General features: G+C 40.2%; 1 protein-coding gene across 3 annotated transcripts in view; it reads right to left on the minus strand.

Annotated features, from left to right (window-relative positions):
- Positions 1 to 3797: 3797 nt before the first annotated feature.
- LOC125319947 (methylthioadenosine phosphorylase) overlaps positions 3798 to 17192 on the minus strand; it is a 32708-nt gene continuing 19313 nt past the window's right edge. For all 3 annotated transcript variants that reach the window (XM_048291753.1, XM_048291752.1, XM_048291751.1), the window contains exons 5-8: positions 16108 to 16210; positions 11401 to 11640; positions 10754 to 10876; positions 3798 to 5032 (exon numbers count right to left, since the gene is read on the minus strand). In XM_048291753.1, coding sequence (XP_048147710.1) covers positions 4994 to 5032; positions 10754 to 10876; positions 11401 to 11640; positions 16108 to 16210 — 505 coding nt within the window. In that variant the 3' untranslated portion in view covers positions 3798 to 4993. The remainder of the gene's footprint in view (positions 5033 to 10753; positions 10877 to 11400; positions 11641 to 16107; positions 16211 to 17192) is intronic.

Raw genomic sequence — 17192 nt, forward strand, 5'->3', positions numbered from 1 at the left:
ACAATAGCAAACTTTTGCAAAAGTGTCATCAAATGTTAATTTCAATTCTTTTGAACTGTCCTGCTTCAGCCAACACTGCAATGGCAGTGGGCAGAGGAAGCAGTCGTTAAAACAGTTAAGCCAGAATTTCCGTCTTAGAAGGCTGATCTCACCCAGTGCTGAGCACCTCCTGAATTAATTTCTCCTCTTGCTGATACTCAGCTGGTTTCAATAGACAAAATACTCTCTTGCTGGTTACCGTTCTGGGAACACCAACTGCTCTCAGATCTGTTTTGAATACTAATACAAAAACTCAATTCTGATGTCATATGCCACCTGTGCGGATGCTGAGAGATGCTTTGGATATTAACATGAAAGAGTGTGAAGTGTTAGATAAGTGAAAATGAGATATGAGTGGGCAATCTCATGTTAGCAAGATAGATCAATGTTAGGCTGTAAAGAATGCTTTAGAGAAAACAGAGAAAGGAGAAAAGGAGTAAATCTAATGGCCTGCCTCACAGTCTAGCTCATGCCATATTTGAACCCACAGTATTGCATTGCCATCAGTACATTACTCTGCTAATACGCACACTAGAGGATGCTCTGAGCAAAATAAAAGGAGATCTCATCCAAGATAAAAGGACTTCAAAAGCCATGGATAGCTGGGCTAAGCAAAATACAACATCCAATCAATCAGTGAAGAATAGGGTAGGAGATAATAGCAACTCCACACTCAGAGAGCAAGTGCTCATGATACAAGCAAGTGTGGCTTGGAATATAGACAAGGCATCTGAATGCTACTGAGTCCAAATCAAGAAGTCTCTTCAGTCAAAGCGGGAGTTCTGTTGCCTGTGACACCTGTGCCAAGATGAAACAGAACTCCTAATGAACATTACTGAAGGGACAGTTGGACAAAAGCTCCTCTGAGTGGGTGTATGTCTTCTCTTGCATGTGTCATGTCATTTGCATGTTGAACTTACCCTGCTGTGACATTTCCGCCTGTGGTCGGTGTGGATCTGGACATTTAATGAAGTTCTTATCTCTGACTTTGGATGCCAGCTGAAAATTTAGTAACACATCAGTTGGCTGTGTTTCCTGGTACTTGCCTAATATGCCTCTTGCTTTGTGCATCTGTGCTATTTGCAAGTACTCAGTTCCACTCACTCTACCCTCTGTGTATGTGGGAAAGAAAATTAGGCTTTGAGCATTAATTTCTAACATACCCACTTTTTCCCAGCTGCATTTATCTACTCCCCCAAGGCATATCCTGCAGCGCAGCATGCGAGACTGATCTGCTCTTCAGCAGTTCTTGTTAGCTCTACAGATGTTCTCTTTGACCCAAAGTCAAGACAGCATTCAGGCCACACAGATCAGTAAGTTTACGACAATTCCACTGGAGAATGAGAAGCAGACCTGGGAAACTTAAGGTAAAATTTCACTAGCTAATACTTTATTAGGCTTTCCATGGTTCTAACCCATTTTGTATGACATGTAATTTACCCACAGAGAAGCTACCTTATTTGCTTCAGGGCTCACTATTTAGGTAGCTGTCTTGAAGTGACCAGAGTTTAGAGGAGGCTTCAAAGTGGTCTGTGAAACATATACATAGAAACCAGACAGGTTTCCTGCTGAAAGCTTTAATTTTTCTAGGAGACAGCATTTGGTTTAAGAGATGTTTGTGTAAAACCAGAAGTGTATCATGTCATAATTAACAACCAGAAGACATGAAGTGTCTGTAAGATGAGCAATGGTATCAGTCAAGCTTGAGAGGCCACACTTTGGAACCTGGGATATTTGAAAACTAGGCAACAGCCACAACTTACCATCCTATATCCTGGTAAGTCATTTACCAGCCCAAGATGCAATTTTCTAAGAGCTTCAAACTAGTACTTGCTAACACTGATATAGCAGCAATGTCAATACTCTGCACCAGAAGGCAGTACACCAAATTCTTCACAGCAAATGGACTAAATAACAGTTGCAAAAAAAAACCCAAAAACCTCCTTCCTCTCTATCCCACCTGCAGTTCTTCCTATAATAACTGTAGGAAGTTAGGAAATAACTGTAGGACTGTTTAGAAAGACAATTAAAATCACTTATATTTGGTCCTATCTTTACAGAATTAAACATTATCCTATGCTTTTCTTGCCAATTACCATCTTTGTCTGTAGTCCTACGGATAAATTACTTCCAACACATTTCTGAGTATAAAATGTACATTGAACTTTGCAAAAAACACACTACACACTACCAGTTTTACAGACTTCATATACAAATTCTGTATGAGATATCTTTAGATACCAAGCCTGTGTTGACAGAACAAGTAAATATTACAAAATGGTTTTGGCTGGAAGACACCTTCAAAGACATATAGCCCAATTCTCCCACCACAAGCAGGGACGCCTTCCACTAGTCTTGGCTGATCAGAACTCTATCTGCCTGATTCTGAATACTTCCAAACATATCCACCTCTCTGAGCAACCTGTTTTACTGTCTCACAGTCCCATCATAAAAACAGTTTTTACATCCAATCTAAATATACCCCCTTTGAGTTAAAAACTGTTGCCCTTTATCCTGTTACTACAGGCTGTGGTGAAATGTCTCTCTCCATCTTTCTCATAAGCACCCTTTAGGTTCTGAAAGGCCACCTTTCACCTACGGTCTCCCTAGAGCCTTTTCCTCTCCAGTCTGAACAACCCCAACTCCCTCAGCTTGTCCTCTTAGGAGAGGTGCTTCATCCCTTGCTCCAACAGGTCCCCATCTTTCTTACAGAGGACTCCAGAGCTAGATGCAGTAGCCATAGACACAGGGTCTCATGAGAGAAGCAAGGAAAATAACCTCCCTCAATATGCTTTTGATGCAGCCCAGGGTGCAGTTAGACTTCTGAGCTGTGAGTGCACATTGCCGACCCACATTCAATTTTTCATCCACTAGCACTCCCACCTCCATCTCCACAAGGCTGACCTCAATCACCTTTGCCTCAACTCAAATGCAGCACCTTCCACTTGGCCTTGTTGAACTTGGGCCTCACTTTTTGAGCCTGTCAGGGTCCCTCTGGATGGCATTCCTTCCCTCTGGTAACCAATTGCACCGCTCAGCTTGATGTTTTTGCTTTCCACACGCTCAATCCCACTATTTAATTGATGAAAATACTACACAGTACTGGTCCCAGACCTCTGAGGGACACCACCTGTTCCTGGTTTCCACTTGGACACTGAGTTGTTGACTGCAACTCTTTGGATGCAGCTATCCTTACCTAGTGTTCTCATCTAGTCTTGCACACAAAGAATTTGTAACAGAAATGTATGACAGGAACCAGTACCTGTGGGCCTGCTCTCTGCTCTGTCACACTCTCCTGTGACACTAAGTACCCAGTATATACACCAAAAGAAATTAACCTAACAATGACCATTATATTTCACTACCAAATGCAAAGGATTGAAAACAGACACCCAGAAAAAACTTTCTCTTAGACCACCCAGATATGAATTTCCTGGCTCTGATCCATTTCACCAAAAGTGCCTAGCTAAGAAAGATAAAAATGGAAACCATTCTTAAGAAGGCCAGATATATGATTTGGCTTAGTGGAAGGTAATGAAAGGTATGTTCAAGCTCTGGCTCCTGCAATCCAAGTCCTTAAAAAACCACCAGGAAATACAGAAAATTGGTTAAACTATTTTCCCCAGTATCTGAAAATCACTTCTACTGGTTTTGCTAGGAAGAATACATTCAAATCTAAAGGCCTTCACAGGAGGAGACTGGGTGTCTAATGGAAAAAGCCTAGGAAGCTAAAATGCTTATGTACCTGCTTTCTTCTATTTTCCTTTGGATTTTTTTTTTTTTTTTTTTTTTACACATTACTATGAGAATCCTTACCGTTCATGTTTCTGATCTTTTCCTTGCATTCTGATCCACTTCTGCCTCAGCAATCCCTGCTGTTCAGGGACTTAGAACCTGAAGTTCTGAGTAGCACAGTATTTTCTAAAAAGTGTACTTCTAAAAGTGTTGTTTACAAGGTATCATCACCAACCTGTTCCATGAATGGCAAAAGCAATTGTGAGACATAATGGCTAGAAGTAAATAAAATCCCCCCTGATTTCCACACATCTTGGAGAAGCATATGTTTCATTTGTTTTATTTACTAGACAAGAAGCAGCAGGTTATTTTATTAAAATAAAACTGTATTAAAAAAATTGAAATGCATACATTCAAACCACTCAAGCACATTCATCACTTAATACAGGAACTAAAATTGGAGCTGTTCAATGAAGCAGAGAAAGGCCAGCAGAGTGTTTGGGACACTGGCAGGAAAGCACCTTTTCTTGACAGTTCTGTAAGTCACGTAAGTACATCTTCAGGCACAAATTTGGTTTAGGCATTACCTCAGTCTAACACTAACTCATTACACAACTGCTGCTGTGACAGAACCACTACAATTATTAAACCATGTCTTCTAGCACACAAACAAATACACTGCTTTAAAAAAAGTCACTGGAATAAAAAATATGGATAATGTATAAAAATAGTATAATTTTAATTTCAAATTGTTTGTTCAGTTTTTCTGTTATGTTTCTGAAGTGAATTGTAACCATGTGTCCTGTTGAAGGAAAAGATGGGAGGTAGAAACAGCAACACAAATAGCCTGTGAATCTGCTTTCTTAGATCTTATTTTATATAACTCCAACAACAATATTACTTAAGACTTTCCTTTCTACCATCAGTTAAAAGGTACCACTGAATAGAGTACTGACATTTTTTCTCTGACCACTGTCAGATACAGTTTGTCAGTAGAGCTACTCATAGTTGAAAACATACTCAAAATCTAATTTTAACCATCTTATATATGATCAAACCGACAAAAATTATAACAGCAGCCTTACACATGATCACTGGTCAATGTTTAGTCCATTCTTTTAAGCTTGTAACAATTTTTGAAGATATTATAACCTCTGAAAGTTCGAAAGTGATCCACTCTTCCTTGTAAGCACTCGAACTTCAAGGTCCAACCAGGTTGTTACTGCTTTGGCAGGATGACCGAACACTGCACTGTTGTCTGAAATACAAAGTCACAGTAGGTAAATGCTTCTTCTGCCAATGCAGAGAGAACTACTTTTCATTGTAAAAGTAGACTATGTAGCTTCCATTTGGGTTATAAACAGATGTAACTCCTTTCACATGCATAGTAACTCCAACTTCTTCTAACACCACAAAAGTCAGTATCATTACAAGGAGGGCATATACACACAGGGAGTTTTCATTACAGCTTTTGAAAAGTTAGGTGATAGGCTTACTGGCATCGAGAAAAATAACCATATTGCAGAAACAGTAAATTATGGACTTTGGGCTCACAGGCTACAAACGAAAAATTGTGCAGCTTGCTTTTTATGACTTCTACATGACTTTCTCTCAGTTCTGAAATACAGCTATCAGGAACAGAAACCAGTCAGATGGCACTGACTAGGAGCGAACCAAATACTCAAATTATGTACGGACAGGCAACTTTGATGCTAGCCACATTAAAGGGCAGGGTCTGAGAAACATTTCAATCTCAGCTTTTGTGAGAAGTCCTTGGCCTGCAAGTACCCCTGCATGTAGTTGCACCAGTGCAACTACAGCTGAAGTGAAGCCTTGATGAATTTTCCTCCTCCACCTTATTCACCTGAGCCAATATACTCTGGTCACATATGTATGTTCACTGATTTCACTGACATATTTTTTGAGGAAGGAAATTACTCAAAAATATTTACAAAGTTAGAGTTCTACATACAGAACTTAGGAATGTCAGTTTCAGTTTGTGATAAACAGACTAGAAAAAGTGACTGAACTTTATGCCCTTCAACTTGTTACCTATCAAACACATAAATGCCCAAGTGACTCACTGATGAAGTGTATTGAAACACATCTACAGATACCTTACCCAATCTAAACTATCCTACAGTATTCACTTACCACAACTCTCAAAATACAGCATTATTCCTTGTATCAGAGATCTGACAAATACCATTTCTCACAGGCTAATACAGACGTTCAATAAAAAGGCAGGTAGCACCAGCACATTTCCTCACAGAGCCAAAAAATTTACCTGAGGAGCACTCACAAAAGCTCTGACACCTTACCACAAGCTGATCTTCTTACAGCCACACTGTAAAAAAAAATCAGTTCTAACAGGACATTCCTTTTACCATTATAGTACAGATTCTCTCATGGGATGAGATACATGATAGTCATGGGGTTGCATCTTATTGTAATAAAGGTATAGAGCTCGATTTCCAGTTCTGATGAGCTAAAATTCTTCTCAACAGGATAGTTTTTTCCTAACTAATACTTTTCCTAACAAGGATAAAAAATGTCTGCTTTATCAGTTTCCATATGAAATTGTCTGCTCTCACCAATTCATTCACTTAATAGGCAATGAGCCCATGTTTTACATGGTAAGTTTTTGTTATAAATGCATTGGCTGCAGTTCTTGTTGCCTTTGACATCTCTACCAATTGTCAGCTACAGACAAGCTCCCATAGTCCTGAAAGCATCCCTAACATACCTGCATTTCCTTCTGGGTTCTCTCTTTGTAGCTTGTTCCTGCTTCCAACCCTTGAATGCTGCATTTTTGTACTAGAGCTCTGTTTCCTGATCAGTCAAAGTCTTTCTGTGGATCAGTACTTTGCTTGGAGAATGCTGCCCTTAAAGACCTGCCAACTTGCAGGAGCTTCTTGACTCTCCAGAGCTGTCTCCTTTGAGATGATACCTACTAGTTCATTAATTAAAACTAAGTATGCTCACCTGAACTCCAGCAACCATACTCTTAATTGCCTTACTTGCTCCTCACAGGATGTTGAATGCCACAACTTCATGAGGATTATAGCAACAACTGCCACTAATTATCAACTCACTGAACAACTCTTCTCAGTTAACAGCACATCCTGCTGTATATCACCCATGACTGACCCAGCCTATGCAGAAATTTCCTTGACAACAACCAGAAATCACTTGGATCACAGTGATCAACAGCATGATCTGTGTTTCCTGACATGTGGCATAAATACCCTGTTCTGTAAGAGTGAGGGCTTTAACCTGACACTGGAAAATGATCTCTTTACAGCAAGAAAGCCACAAAATACTGGCCTAAAGACACCTTACACAGTTAAAAACCAGTAACTTCCACAGTACACTTAAACTCACTGGCATATCACAGATTAAATGATACCTGAAAGAGAAGGAATGGCAAGCAGCCTATCCTTTATCAAAAACAGCCCTTGGACATTTTGTTTCAACACTGCAGTCTTTCCTAAAGACTACTGTGAGATTCAGAGGTGACACCACTGGCATGTGTGTTGATCTGGGATGAATACCTCCATGGAAGGAGACAGAGAAATACAGGTGGGCAGAGAGACTGACAGCACATTTTCTCCTGCCTGGTGAAGTTCCTCCCATCATAGCAGTCAGATTACAGATCTTGGAAAAGAAAAGCTGTGTCTATGTAGAGCTTTACTGTTTCACATGCTTTCCCAGCACTAGAACAGACATTTGCAAATGCCCATTTGAGATGTTCAGCTGCGGCTTGGATATATGCTGTCACTGATAGTAGTGTACCAGCTGCAGTCCTACTCAGCTTGCTCCTTGTCTGTGTTCCTTAACACGTTTCCACGTGGCATGCAAGAGGTGCTGCCTTCAAGCCCTAGGAAAAGGTGCCTCCGAAACAGATCAGTACAAAACCTCCATGATCTGGCCTTCAAAACTCCCACTATAAAATATACTGAAGTACACTACAAGAGAATAGTTTTTAAAAACTCTTTATGGTTCAATTACACACTTGTACAGAGGCACATACATATACTTTTCTCTTTGCTTCTCTGCAAAATTGCCTCTCTCATTCGTTAACACAGAAGTATATGACCAATCCCTCATCTGCTTTATCATCATTTAATTGCCTAAACAGGAACATTTTTAGCCTTTCCTGATGTTCCTATGTAAAATTAAAGGAAACTTCCAAAGCCTTTGGAGCTTCAGAATTTCTCACTATTCCAGAGTCCTCATTGTGTTAAGTCATTAACACTTGTGGCTCCTACTTTCTTGATATAAAATTTCAATCACCACTTCCTGTTTCCAGCTCTTCCAGTGCCTTCAGATCAACTACCTTTCTCAGTACATTGTCACTCAACCCAACCCACTATCTGCAAAGAACATAAACACCTAAGAATTGCAAGTGAAACTATCTTAATATTCATCATTGATGAATATTATGGGCAGTAGATATTTAAGAAAATAAGTGGTTTTTTTAAGAAGTGTTTATTTAAGAAAAGAAGCAATATTAGGACAGGGTGACTTTTCCTCTGGTACATCGTATTTTCTTCTTTCAGCAAACAGTACTTAGGGGACTGAGCTGGAAGAAGCACTTGACAACGAACTGAAAGAATAGCTGGTGTTTATTAAAGGAGAACATTGCAAACATAGTGCCAGCTCTCTTTCACTCCCAATGAAGATTCAAGACAATCACGCAAAGGAACACAAGAGGACACTACTCACTGAAGTATGCCTGCCAGAAACAAAGGCAGATCCCTCAGTATTTAAGCAGCATAATACACTTGGGAACCATTTCCTTTCATGCCAGTATGAAAAAAAGTGCCTGAGGAATATCTAGCACATTTTACATTATTTGTTCAAACTCTGAGTTTGCTGTACAGCTGCGCATCTGTATTAAAAAGTGCAGTCCCATGCTCTGAAAATGTTTTCTGTGGATTAGAGGGAAGAAGCAATACCTATTGTGTTGCCTTCCCTATCCACCCATGATACAACTTCCTAAAGAATGCAAAGGGGAAAGGAAAAAGTCAGTTACCTCTCTCATATGTATAGAGGGAACATTAAAATAACTGTTTCCAATAACCAGGAAGATTCAAAAAGATAATTCAGGCACTCCTAATGAAAAGTGAGTTTTCCAAAGAATAATTGGCAAAAGACTAATCTCAAGAATTCGGGTTGGAATTCTACAAACCTGACCTGGGCATTTATGCTTAAAAACTGTCTGAGGTGAATTTTAAACTAAATACGTCCTTCCTTCAGGCCATTGACTAAACTAGAGATGAGAATCACTGACAACATGTATTGGGTTTGCATGGCCTGGTTTTGGTAGTAGGGGGGCTACAGAGGTGGCTTCTATGAGAAGCTGCTGGAAGCTTCTTCCATGTCTGGCAGAGACAATCCCTGGAGGCTCCAAGGATGGACATGCTGCTGGCCAAGGCTGGGCCAATTAGAAATTATCTGTGATAACAGATTTAAGAAGAATTCGAAACTAAAAGGGGTTGTAGAGTTGTAATTGTGACTAGAGAAGAGTGGAGTGAGAACATGTGAGGAGAAAACTCTGCAGACACCAAGGTCAGTGGAGAAGAAGATGTAGGAGGTGCTTTGGGCACTGGAGCTGAGATTCTTCTGCAGGCTGTGGTGCAGACCATGCTGAGGCAGCTCTGGCCCTGCAGCCCACGGGGATCCATGGGGATGCAGAGATCCACTTGCAGCCAGTGGGGGAGGTGCTCACACCAGAGCAGGTGGATGCCTGCAGGATGCTGTGACCCCGTGGGAGATCTGTGGAGAGACAGGCCCTGCTCCCAGGCTAGAGCAGCCTGTCCTTGACAGACTGCACCCCCTGGAAGAGTGACCCATGCTGCAGCAGTTTGAGGGGGACTGGTGCCCATGGGATGGACTCACATTTCAGCAGGTCGCAGGGAACTGTTGTTCGTGAGATGGAGCCACGTTGGAGAAGTTCATGGAGAACTGTCTCCTGTGGGAGGAGCGTCTCCAGCGTGCAGCAGAAGAACGACTCCTCTCCCTAAGGAGTGGGGTGAACTGACCGTAACCCCCATTCCCTGTCTCCTTGCGCTGCTGGGGTAGGAGGTAGAGGTGCAAAGAGGGAGGTGTGGGGGGAGGGTGTTTTTAGGGTTTATTTTATTCCTCATTATCCTGCTCTGATTTTGTTAGCAATAAATTCAATTAATATCTCTAAGCTGAGCCTGTTTTGCTTGTGACAGTATTTGATGAATGATCTTTCCTGGTCCTTATCTCAACCCAGTCAAAAAAAGCTTATTGGCAAGTGGGTTAGACATCCCAACTGTTTTAACATTGTTTTTCCCCTCTTTGTTATAGCCACAAATGAATCTCAAGTATGCCTGTGAAATACAGGTGATAAAAAACATAAGTAAACCTTGTCTAAGGAAAATTCTGCCTAAGAATTCCCTTGTCAATATATTTGAAATGTTTTTCTTTTCCATATTTTTTCATGCACTTTGGACTTCAAACCTATGGGAGAACACAAATCTAACAATTTCAAACTGGTTAATACCCATACCTTCTAACAGACTTTTCCTCTTCTACATATTGAAGTGAGCATAACGTTTTTGGTTTGTTTCAGTCTCTTCCACTTGACTCTCCATTGTGCTAAGATCCTAGGTCAGGGTTTCATTTGGATACTCACATATATTTGTATCTTACTTCGTATCTCATTTATTTGTGTCTTACGAAGGGTAACACTTCTTCAACCATATATAGCTATCCATTTTTTTAACCTTTTCCAAAACTTATTGTAAAACTGAAGCTAGATCTTGGCAATAAAACTTGCGAGAATCGTGTAGAATTTCTCTGCCCTTCTTGAATGGATTTGGTTTCTTGAAGCATTTACTCTGAAATATTTTGATTTAAGTAGAAGCATCCTGTAACACATATCTGTGTTATGTGTGCATAGACATACACTGTCCCCGGTACTCATCAGCCTCACTTGCATACTTACTTTCAGAGCGTGCAGGGTGTTGGTCCATTCCATGGAGCCTATCTGAGGTATAGCAGTAAGGAGTATGCTTGTAGCCTTATTTGCATTCCCTTTCAGCGTCTTTAAAACTTTATCCACTGAAACCTAGAAATACAATACAGCTGAGTGGTGTCTGTCAATTTTGATGGCATGCATTGCAAACAAATAAATTTAACTCAGAAGTGTAAAAGTGAAGTCTTCGAATAACACAGACTTTTTAGATAGTACATGTCTTTCCTCTGTGTGTGTATGGTTTATACTTGTGTATTGGAAACAAACAGGAGAACTAAAGCATATACATTGCTTTGCACAGAGCTGCAAAAGAAAAAATACCAGACCAATCACAAGAAGACAAGTCATACACAGAATTCACGAGCTTCATACTCACAGACCCCCAGATTCAGACAACAGGAAATGAAAGGTTTGCTAGTAGTGAGGCAGGTTTATGAAAATGAATGAGATAGCAACAATTGACTCTATTCTTACTTTCACAATCATTCATCAAGAATAACTCAGGGATACTAACGTAAGTAAGAACAGATTCAGTACAATATGTCATCTCTTATTAAAACCTACACGTTCTCATCCAAATCCCTCAGGACACACCAGAGGAAAAAAGTTTCACTCACTGCTTCTTCATGCTCCTTCCAGCAGTCATAATCTGTTGCCATGGCAATACTAGCATAACTCATTCCAGCTTCCTTCGCAAGAATCACTTCAGGCACTGTAGTCATGTTGATAACATCAGCTCCCCAGCTGCGAAACATACAGCTTTCTGCTCGTGAGCTGAAACGTGGGCCTTCAATTGTGATCATTGTCCCCTTGGAATGACACTGGAGCCCCAGCTTCTTGGCAGTCTCAGTAAGAACCTGCAAAACATGCCAGTGTCAGGGAAAGGAAATAATTCCTCTCATGCACTGCTTTTGCATCCCATCAAAAACCTGCATACAGAAGAAGTTAGCTTTATACAAAGTAGTCATACTTCAAATGGCTACAGCTATCCAACACCAAAGATCAGTTTTGTTTTCTTCACCCAACAGGAAAAATTAATAGTCTTATCAACAGGGATGAACTTGAACTCATCTGGTTTTGTTAGTAGCAGTTGGATTACTGCTTTCAATGCAGACCAAGAAGACTGGGAAACAGAATTTTTTTGCACATTTAGACTGTGCCTAGACTGCAAGCAGAATGGTAGAAGCATTCCACTAAGCACTACATTATCACATGGTGGAGCTGAGCTAGTGAGAACAATAGTAAGAAATTTACATTTGGAAGTTAAACTCTACAAGCACATACTTCAAAGAGTACCCTGGGTATCTGTGTAGGAATTATTACCACATTTTCCCATGCCAGTGGCTGAGCTGTACATATGTACATTGACATATAGCATGTACTTCACATTCATCTTTATAATTCCAACTAGGACCTCATATATGGCAGAATAATCCTGACTTTCGCTCTTAGTAATTGGCCTGGATAATGCCAGCTGATACAGCTGGAATAAGAGGTACTGGCCTATGTAAATGGGACTCGGATACCCATCACTGTTCTGAGTAGGAAAGAGAAAGGAACTATGATGACATTTATTTAAAATGGCCATCAACAACAAAGAAAAGCTAGGAAAGAAAATGAAAGCAGCATCAAAAATTGTGGTAGGCCAGGAGGGGTCTTCATAACACAGCAGCAGTGAAAAACCTAGTCTGACACCATGAGAAGCAACTTCTGAGCATCATGATTTATGCCATGTGGAGCAGCTTCCCTGCAAAACACCGTGAGAAACCTACACTCAACATAAATGGATGCAACAAGCAGCAACAGCTCAAGTGCTTTACATGACCTTGTGGGGTGCCTGGCATGTGGATCAGTGGATTGTGTGGAGCAGTGGATTTTGTGGAGCAGCACAACATAAAGCTGGAGTATCCACATCTGCCACTGCAGATGCATGTGAACAGGTAAATCTCCACTCCCAGAAGAGGGTGGGTGTGTACATAACTCACATGTGCTCAGGAAGGATACTTTGTGCATGAGACTGCATGAATGTTTTTAAGAGTAAAGCAGAGCTTCTAGGGATTAGCCACAGAAAGATATATAGAAATTTGTAGCTTTTGTTAATTTGATTTTGTGACACTGTCCTTGTCTCCAAATCAGAGAGACATGGATTTGATAGATGCAGCACTTGGTGGATAAGAACTGGCTGGATGGCTGCAGGCAAAGAGTTGTGGTCAACAGCTCCTTGTCTATGTGGAGACCAGTGACCAGTGGTGTCCCTCAAGGGTCAGTACTGGTGCTGATACTGTTCAACATCTTTGACATGGACAGGACATCCTCAGAAAGTTTGCCACTGACACCAAGCTGTTCAGGACGGTCAACATGCTGCAGGGAAGGGATGGGGCATCCATAGGGACCTGGACACGCTGGAGACGTGGATCTGTGCAAACCCCATGAAGTTCAACAAGGCCAAATGCAAGGTCCTGTACCTAGGTTGTGGCAACACCTGACACACTTACAGGTTGGAAGGAGAAGTGATTGAGAGCAGCCCTGCTGAGAAGGACTTGGCAGGGGGTGATGGTTGATAAAAAACTCAATATGACCCAGCCATATGCACTCACAGCCCAGAAAGGCAATGGGATCCTGGGCTGCATCCAAAGCAGCGTGGGCAGCAGGGTGAGGGAGGGGATTCTGCCCCTCTGCTCCATTCTGGTGAGATCCCACCTGGAACACTGCATCCAGATCTGGGGTCCTTACTGTAAGACAGAGATGGAACTGCTGGAACAAGTCCAGAGGAGGACCATGAAATTGATAAGAGGACTGGAGCACCTCTCCTATGAAGACAGTCTGAGAAAGTTGGGGCTGTTCAGCCTGAAGAGAAGGCTGTGTGGAAAACTCACAGCAACCTGGCTGGGAAGGGTTCTACAGGGAAGGTGGAGAGGGACTCTGTCAGGAACTGTAGTGATAGGACAAGGAGTAACAAGCACAAATTGAAAGAGGGGAAACGTAGGTTAGATATTCGGAACAAATTTTTTAACATGAAGGTGGTGAGACACTGGGACAGGCTGCCCAGGGGGGTTGTGGATGCCACAACACTGGGACTGTTCAAGGCCAGGTTGGATAAGGCCATGAGCAACTTGTTCTAGTGGAAAGTACCCCTGCATGTGGCAGTGGCAGTTGGGACTAGATAATCTTTAAGGTCCTTTACAACCCCTTAATAGTCTGTGCTCTAAGCTGATCTAATATTTTGGTTTATTGAGGCTATTAATTCTGAATATATGTTTAGCTGAATGCCAGTTAATTACATTGTTAATAAATCAATAGATGAATTGACATGACTTAAACCACAGGTGAGCAGTGCCTTTCTGAAATTCTTCACTAAGTTCCAACTTTACTGCTATAAGACATAGTGTTGAGCCTCACTTTCTAAAAGCAGCAATACCCAAAATACCCTATGTTATTTGAAACTTCACAGAGAAAAAGATAAACTCCATTTAGATTCTCATTTAATTTACAGTGCATAATCCAACTAAACCAGAGTATTTTAATGTATTTGCATAAATGCAATATAATATGAAGTTTTCAGATGTTTTGATGCGAAATTCCTTAAACATGTTACATACACAATCTTGGCTTTATTATTATTGCATTTATCTATGAAATTCCTCTGAATTGGGATAAACTGGGCTGAAATTATCCCAACAATTTTCAGAGATAGTTTTAGGAAAAAATTTAAGTCACTTTTATCTGGTATTTTCAAATGAAGTGAAAACATTCCTTCTCAGCCTCACAAAGAGCCCACATGTTCTTTAAAACATCTGTTAGACTGATTAGAATGCCCAGGCTAATGAGATAATGATCACATGTGAGACTGGGAAGTACCTAAATGTTTTTTTCTCTGTTTGAAAAGGCACATTTCTCTGCTGGTTTTTCAAAAAATGTAAAACCCAAATAATGTTATCTCTTCAGTTAACTATTGAAAGAAAACTAGTCTTGGCATATGTTTCCTGCAGTCTCAGGAAACGCCTAATGTATGAGTAGTTACTTTTTTTAAAAAATGACAGTGTGAAGTACCGCCGATCACCAAAGTAATAAAACTTCTTAACCCATTTCTTAATAAACTCCTTGCACATGCTTTGACATGACATCATGGCCACAGTTAGAAAGCAGCTAAATGCCAACTAATCTTTGGTAAGAGCATGTGGCTAGGCTCTTTTTGCAAGAAAAGTGCAAAGTATTTTGCATAATTTGCTGCTCAGTGTAAGAAGGGCAAAAGCCTGCACTTGTGTAATATGCAGTGGTTTGTTTCTTAATGAGACTTTAGTTCACCGTAAAACACCTTGGTTCCCACTGTGGACATCTCTAAACCAAAGTGTGACCAATTAACAAAAATAGCCCATAATGACACTGAAGCAAATTGGTGACAAAAGCAGAACAGCTCAGTAGTCCAAATGTTTGTACATGTTCAGGGTATAGATTGTGCCACCTGCTTCACAATTCAGCTTTCTCTTGACTGCAGAGAGCAGGACTCTTAGATGAATATGACTGATTCTGTAAGTACTCCTGTTCCTCTGAAGAATGTACCTCCTTGAAGCTTCTGATCAGAAGCATTCCACAACATCACAAAACAGGCAGTTCATTCTTCACCTTCCTTTTTCCTCAACTCTAGGAATACACTAAGGTGACATATTCAATCAGATACACTCCTCCCAGAAGCTTATAAAGGCATTGAAAAATAGAGAAGTGTTTCACACTCTCTAGTCTGAGAAGCCTGAAAATCATGAAGTGACACAACTGAGAACAATAACTAAGAATAAAAAGCTAATTTAATTTGGCTTGTTTATATTTAACATCCTAAGCCTTGACTCTCCACCACCTCCCTCCTCTACAATGCACAAAAGCACAAATGCAATATTACAATTTCTGTGAACGTTAAACTACTACTTATTTAAATATTTAAGTATGTAGAGTGCCTCTACCATAGGTGTAGCTTTATTCAGAAAAAAATGGAACTAATTTCTAATCCTAACTGCTTTGTTCAGTTTGTTGCTTTCTTGGCTGGTTACTTGATAAATAAAGATCTTTTGTCCTGTTATTAACACTCTGGGAAAATCTATGTTGCCAACTGACTTCTTCTGCATACCTCCCTTAGGAAGACAGATGCAAGATCTTTTACTTCCCATGCCTTCCAGATGTTACATTTGTCTTTAATACCATGATGTATATGAGAAACAGGATAAAGAGGTGCATACTGCCTCTGTATTCTAAGAATACACAATTAGACTAATATATCACAAATAAGTACCATAAAAACAACATTTCTTAATACTATTACAGAATTCACTAACCTCTCTGGTTTTGGTGCAGAATGGCTCAGCCATTGGAATATGACATACTCCTGAGAGATTGGAATGCTGTCCATCATATAAAGTACAATGTCTTTTAGTTGTCCTAGAAAAGCAGAAAACTTGCTTAGAGAGAACAACAGAAAAAGAAAGCAACAAACTGAAACAAATCAAAAAACACAGCATCCCTGGGAGTGGAAGAAAAAAACAGTATGATATTAATGACCACCTGTAATCCTGTTCTGCACTCCACTAGTGCATCGTCAATTCATTATCAAAATCTTTTGTTAAACCAAGACACTGAAATACTGATTTGTTCCTAAATGACACAAACAGCCACATTGTGCTGTGATTCTACTGCAAAACAATCAACTAATTTAATACTCAGGCATGTAACCGCTGGAAAAAAGTGTAAGTATGCTTTAAGAAGGGAAGGAATAAAATCTCAGATACCACAAGGCTAGTCAAAATAGAACTTGTTGATATCACTGCATTCCTACATTGAAAGGATGGGAATTTGCAGGAACAACTTCCAGCATGAAGGAAGTGTGAATTCAATCAGAAAAACCTTGGAACAAGATGTCTTCATGTTCTCAGAAAGATCACACACACATGCACTGCCAGCTTCCAAGTAGAAGAATCCTTTTTCTCTTTTCTTTCAATGGATGGAAATGGTCAAACATGTTGAAATTACCATCCAGCATGCCATTTTGGAACACATGGAACTGCTACCCACTACCACTTTACCCTCAAATGCACTGCCTCAAGCTAACCAACCAACTAATTGGATGGTGCAAACCATCTGGAAAAATGTTCTCAGACACTCCCTTCTTCCCTGCAGTGTGTCACATATTGTGCTTTACAGGAGAAAATAAAGACAATAGCCAAATTCAATCCACAGTTGAAATACAAAGTATCTGCTGATAATGCTTTTTATAACAGCTCTCCAATAAAATCACTAGAAAATATTTAAAAGAAGGTTTTAAATACAAGTTACATGTTAGAGTAGGTTTGGACAAAAAAAAAGCATCAATAGGATAGCCTTAAGAATGAGATTATAAAATAGGAAAGAGATGGATGAATTAAAA

This window comes from Corvus hawaiiensis, chromosome Z, assembly GCF_020740725.1.
Source record: "Corvus hawaiiensis isolate bCorHaw1 chromosome Z, bCorHaw1.pri.cur, whole genome shotgun sequence".
Taxonomy (NCBI): domain Eukaryota; kingdom Metazoa; phylum Chordata; class Aves; order Passeriformes; family Corvidae; genus Corvus; species Corvus hawaiiensis.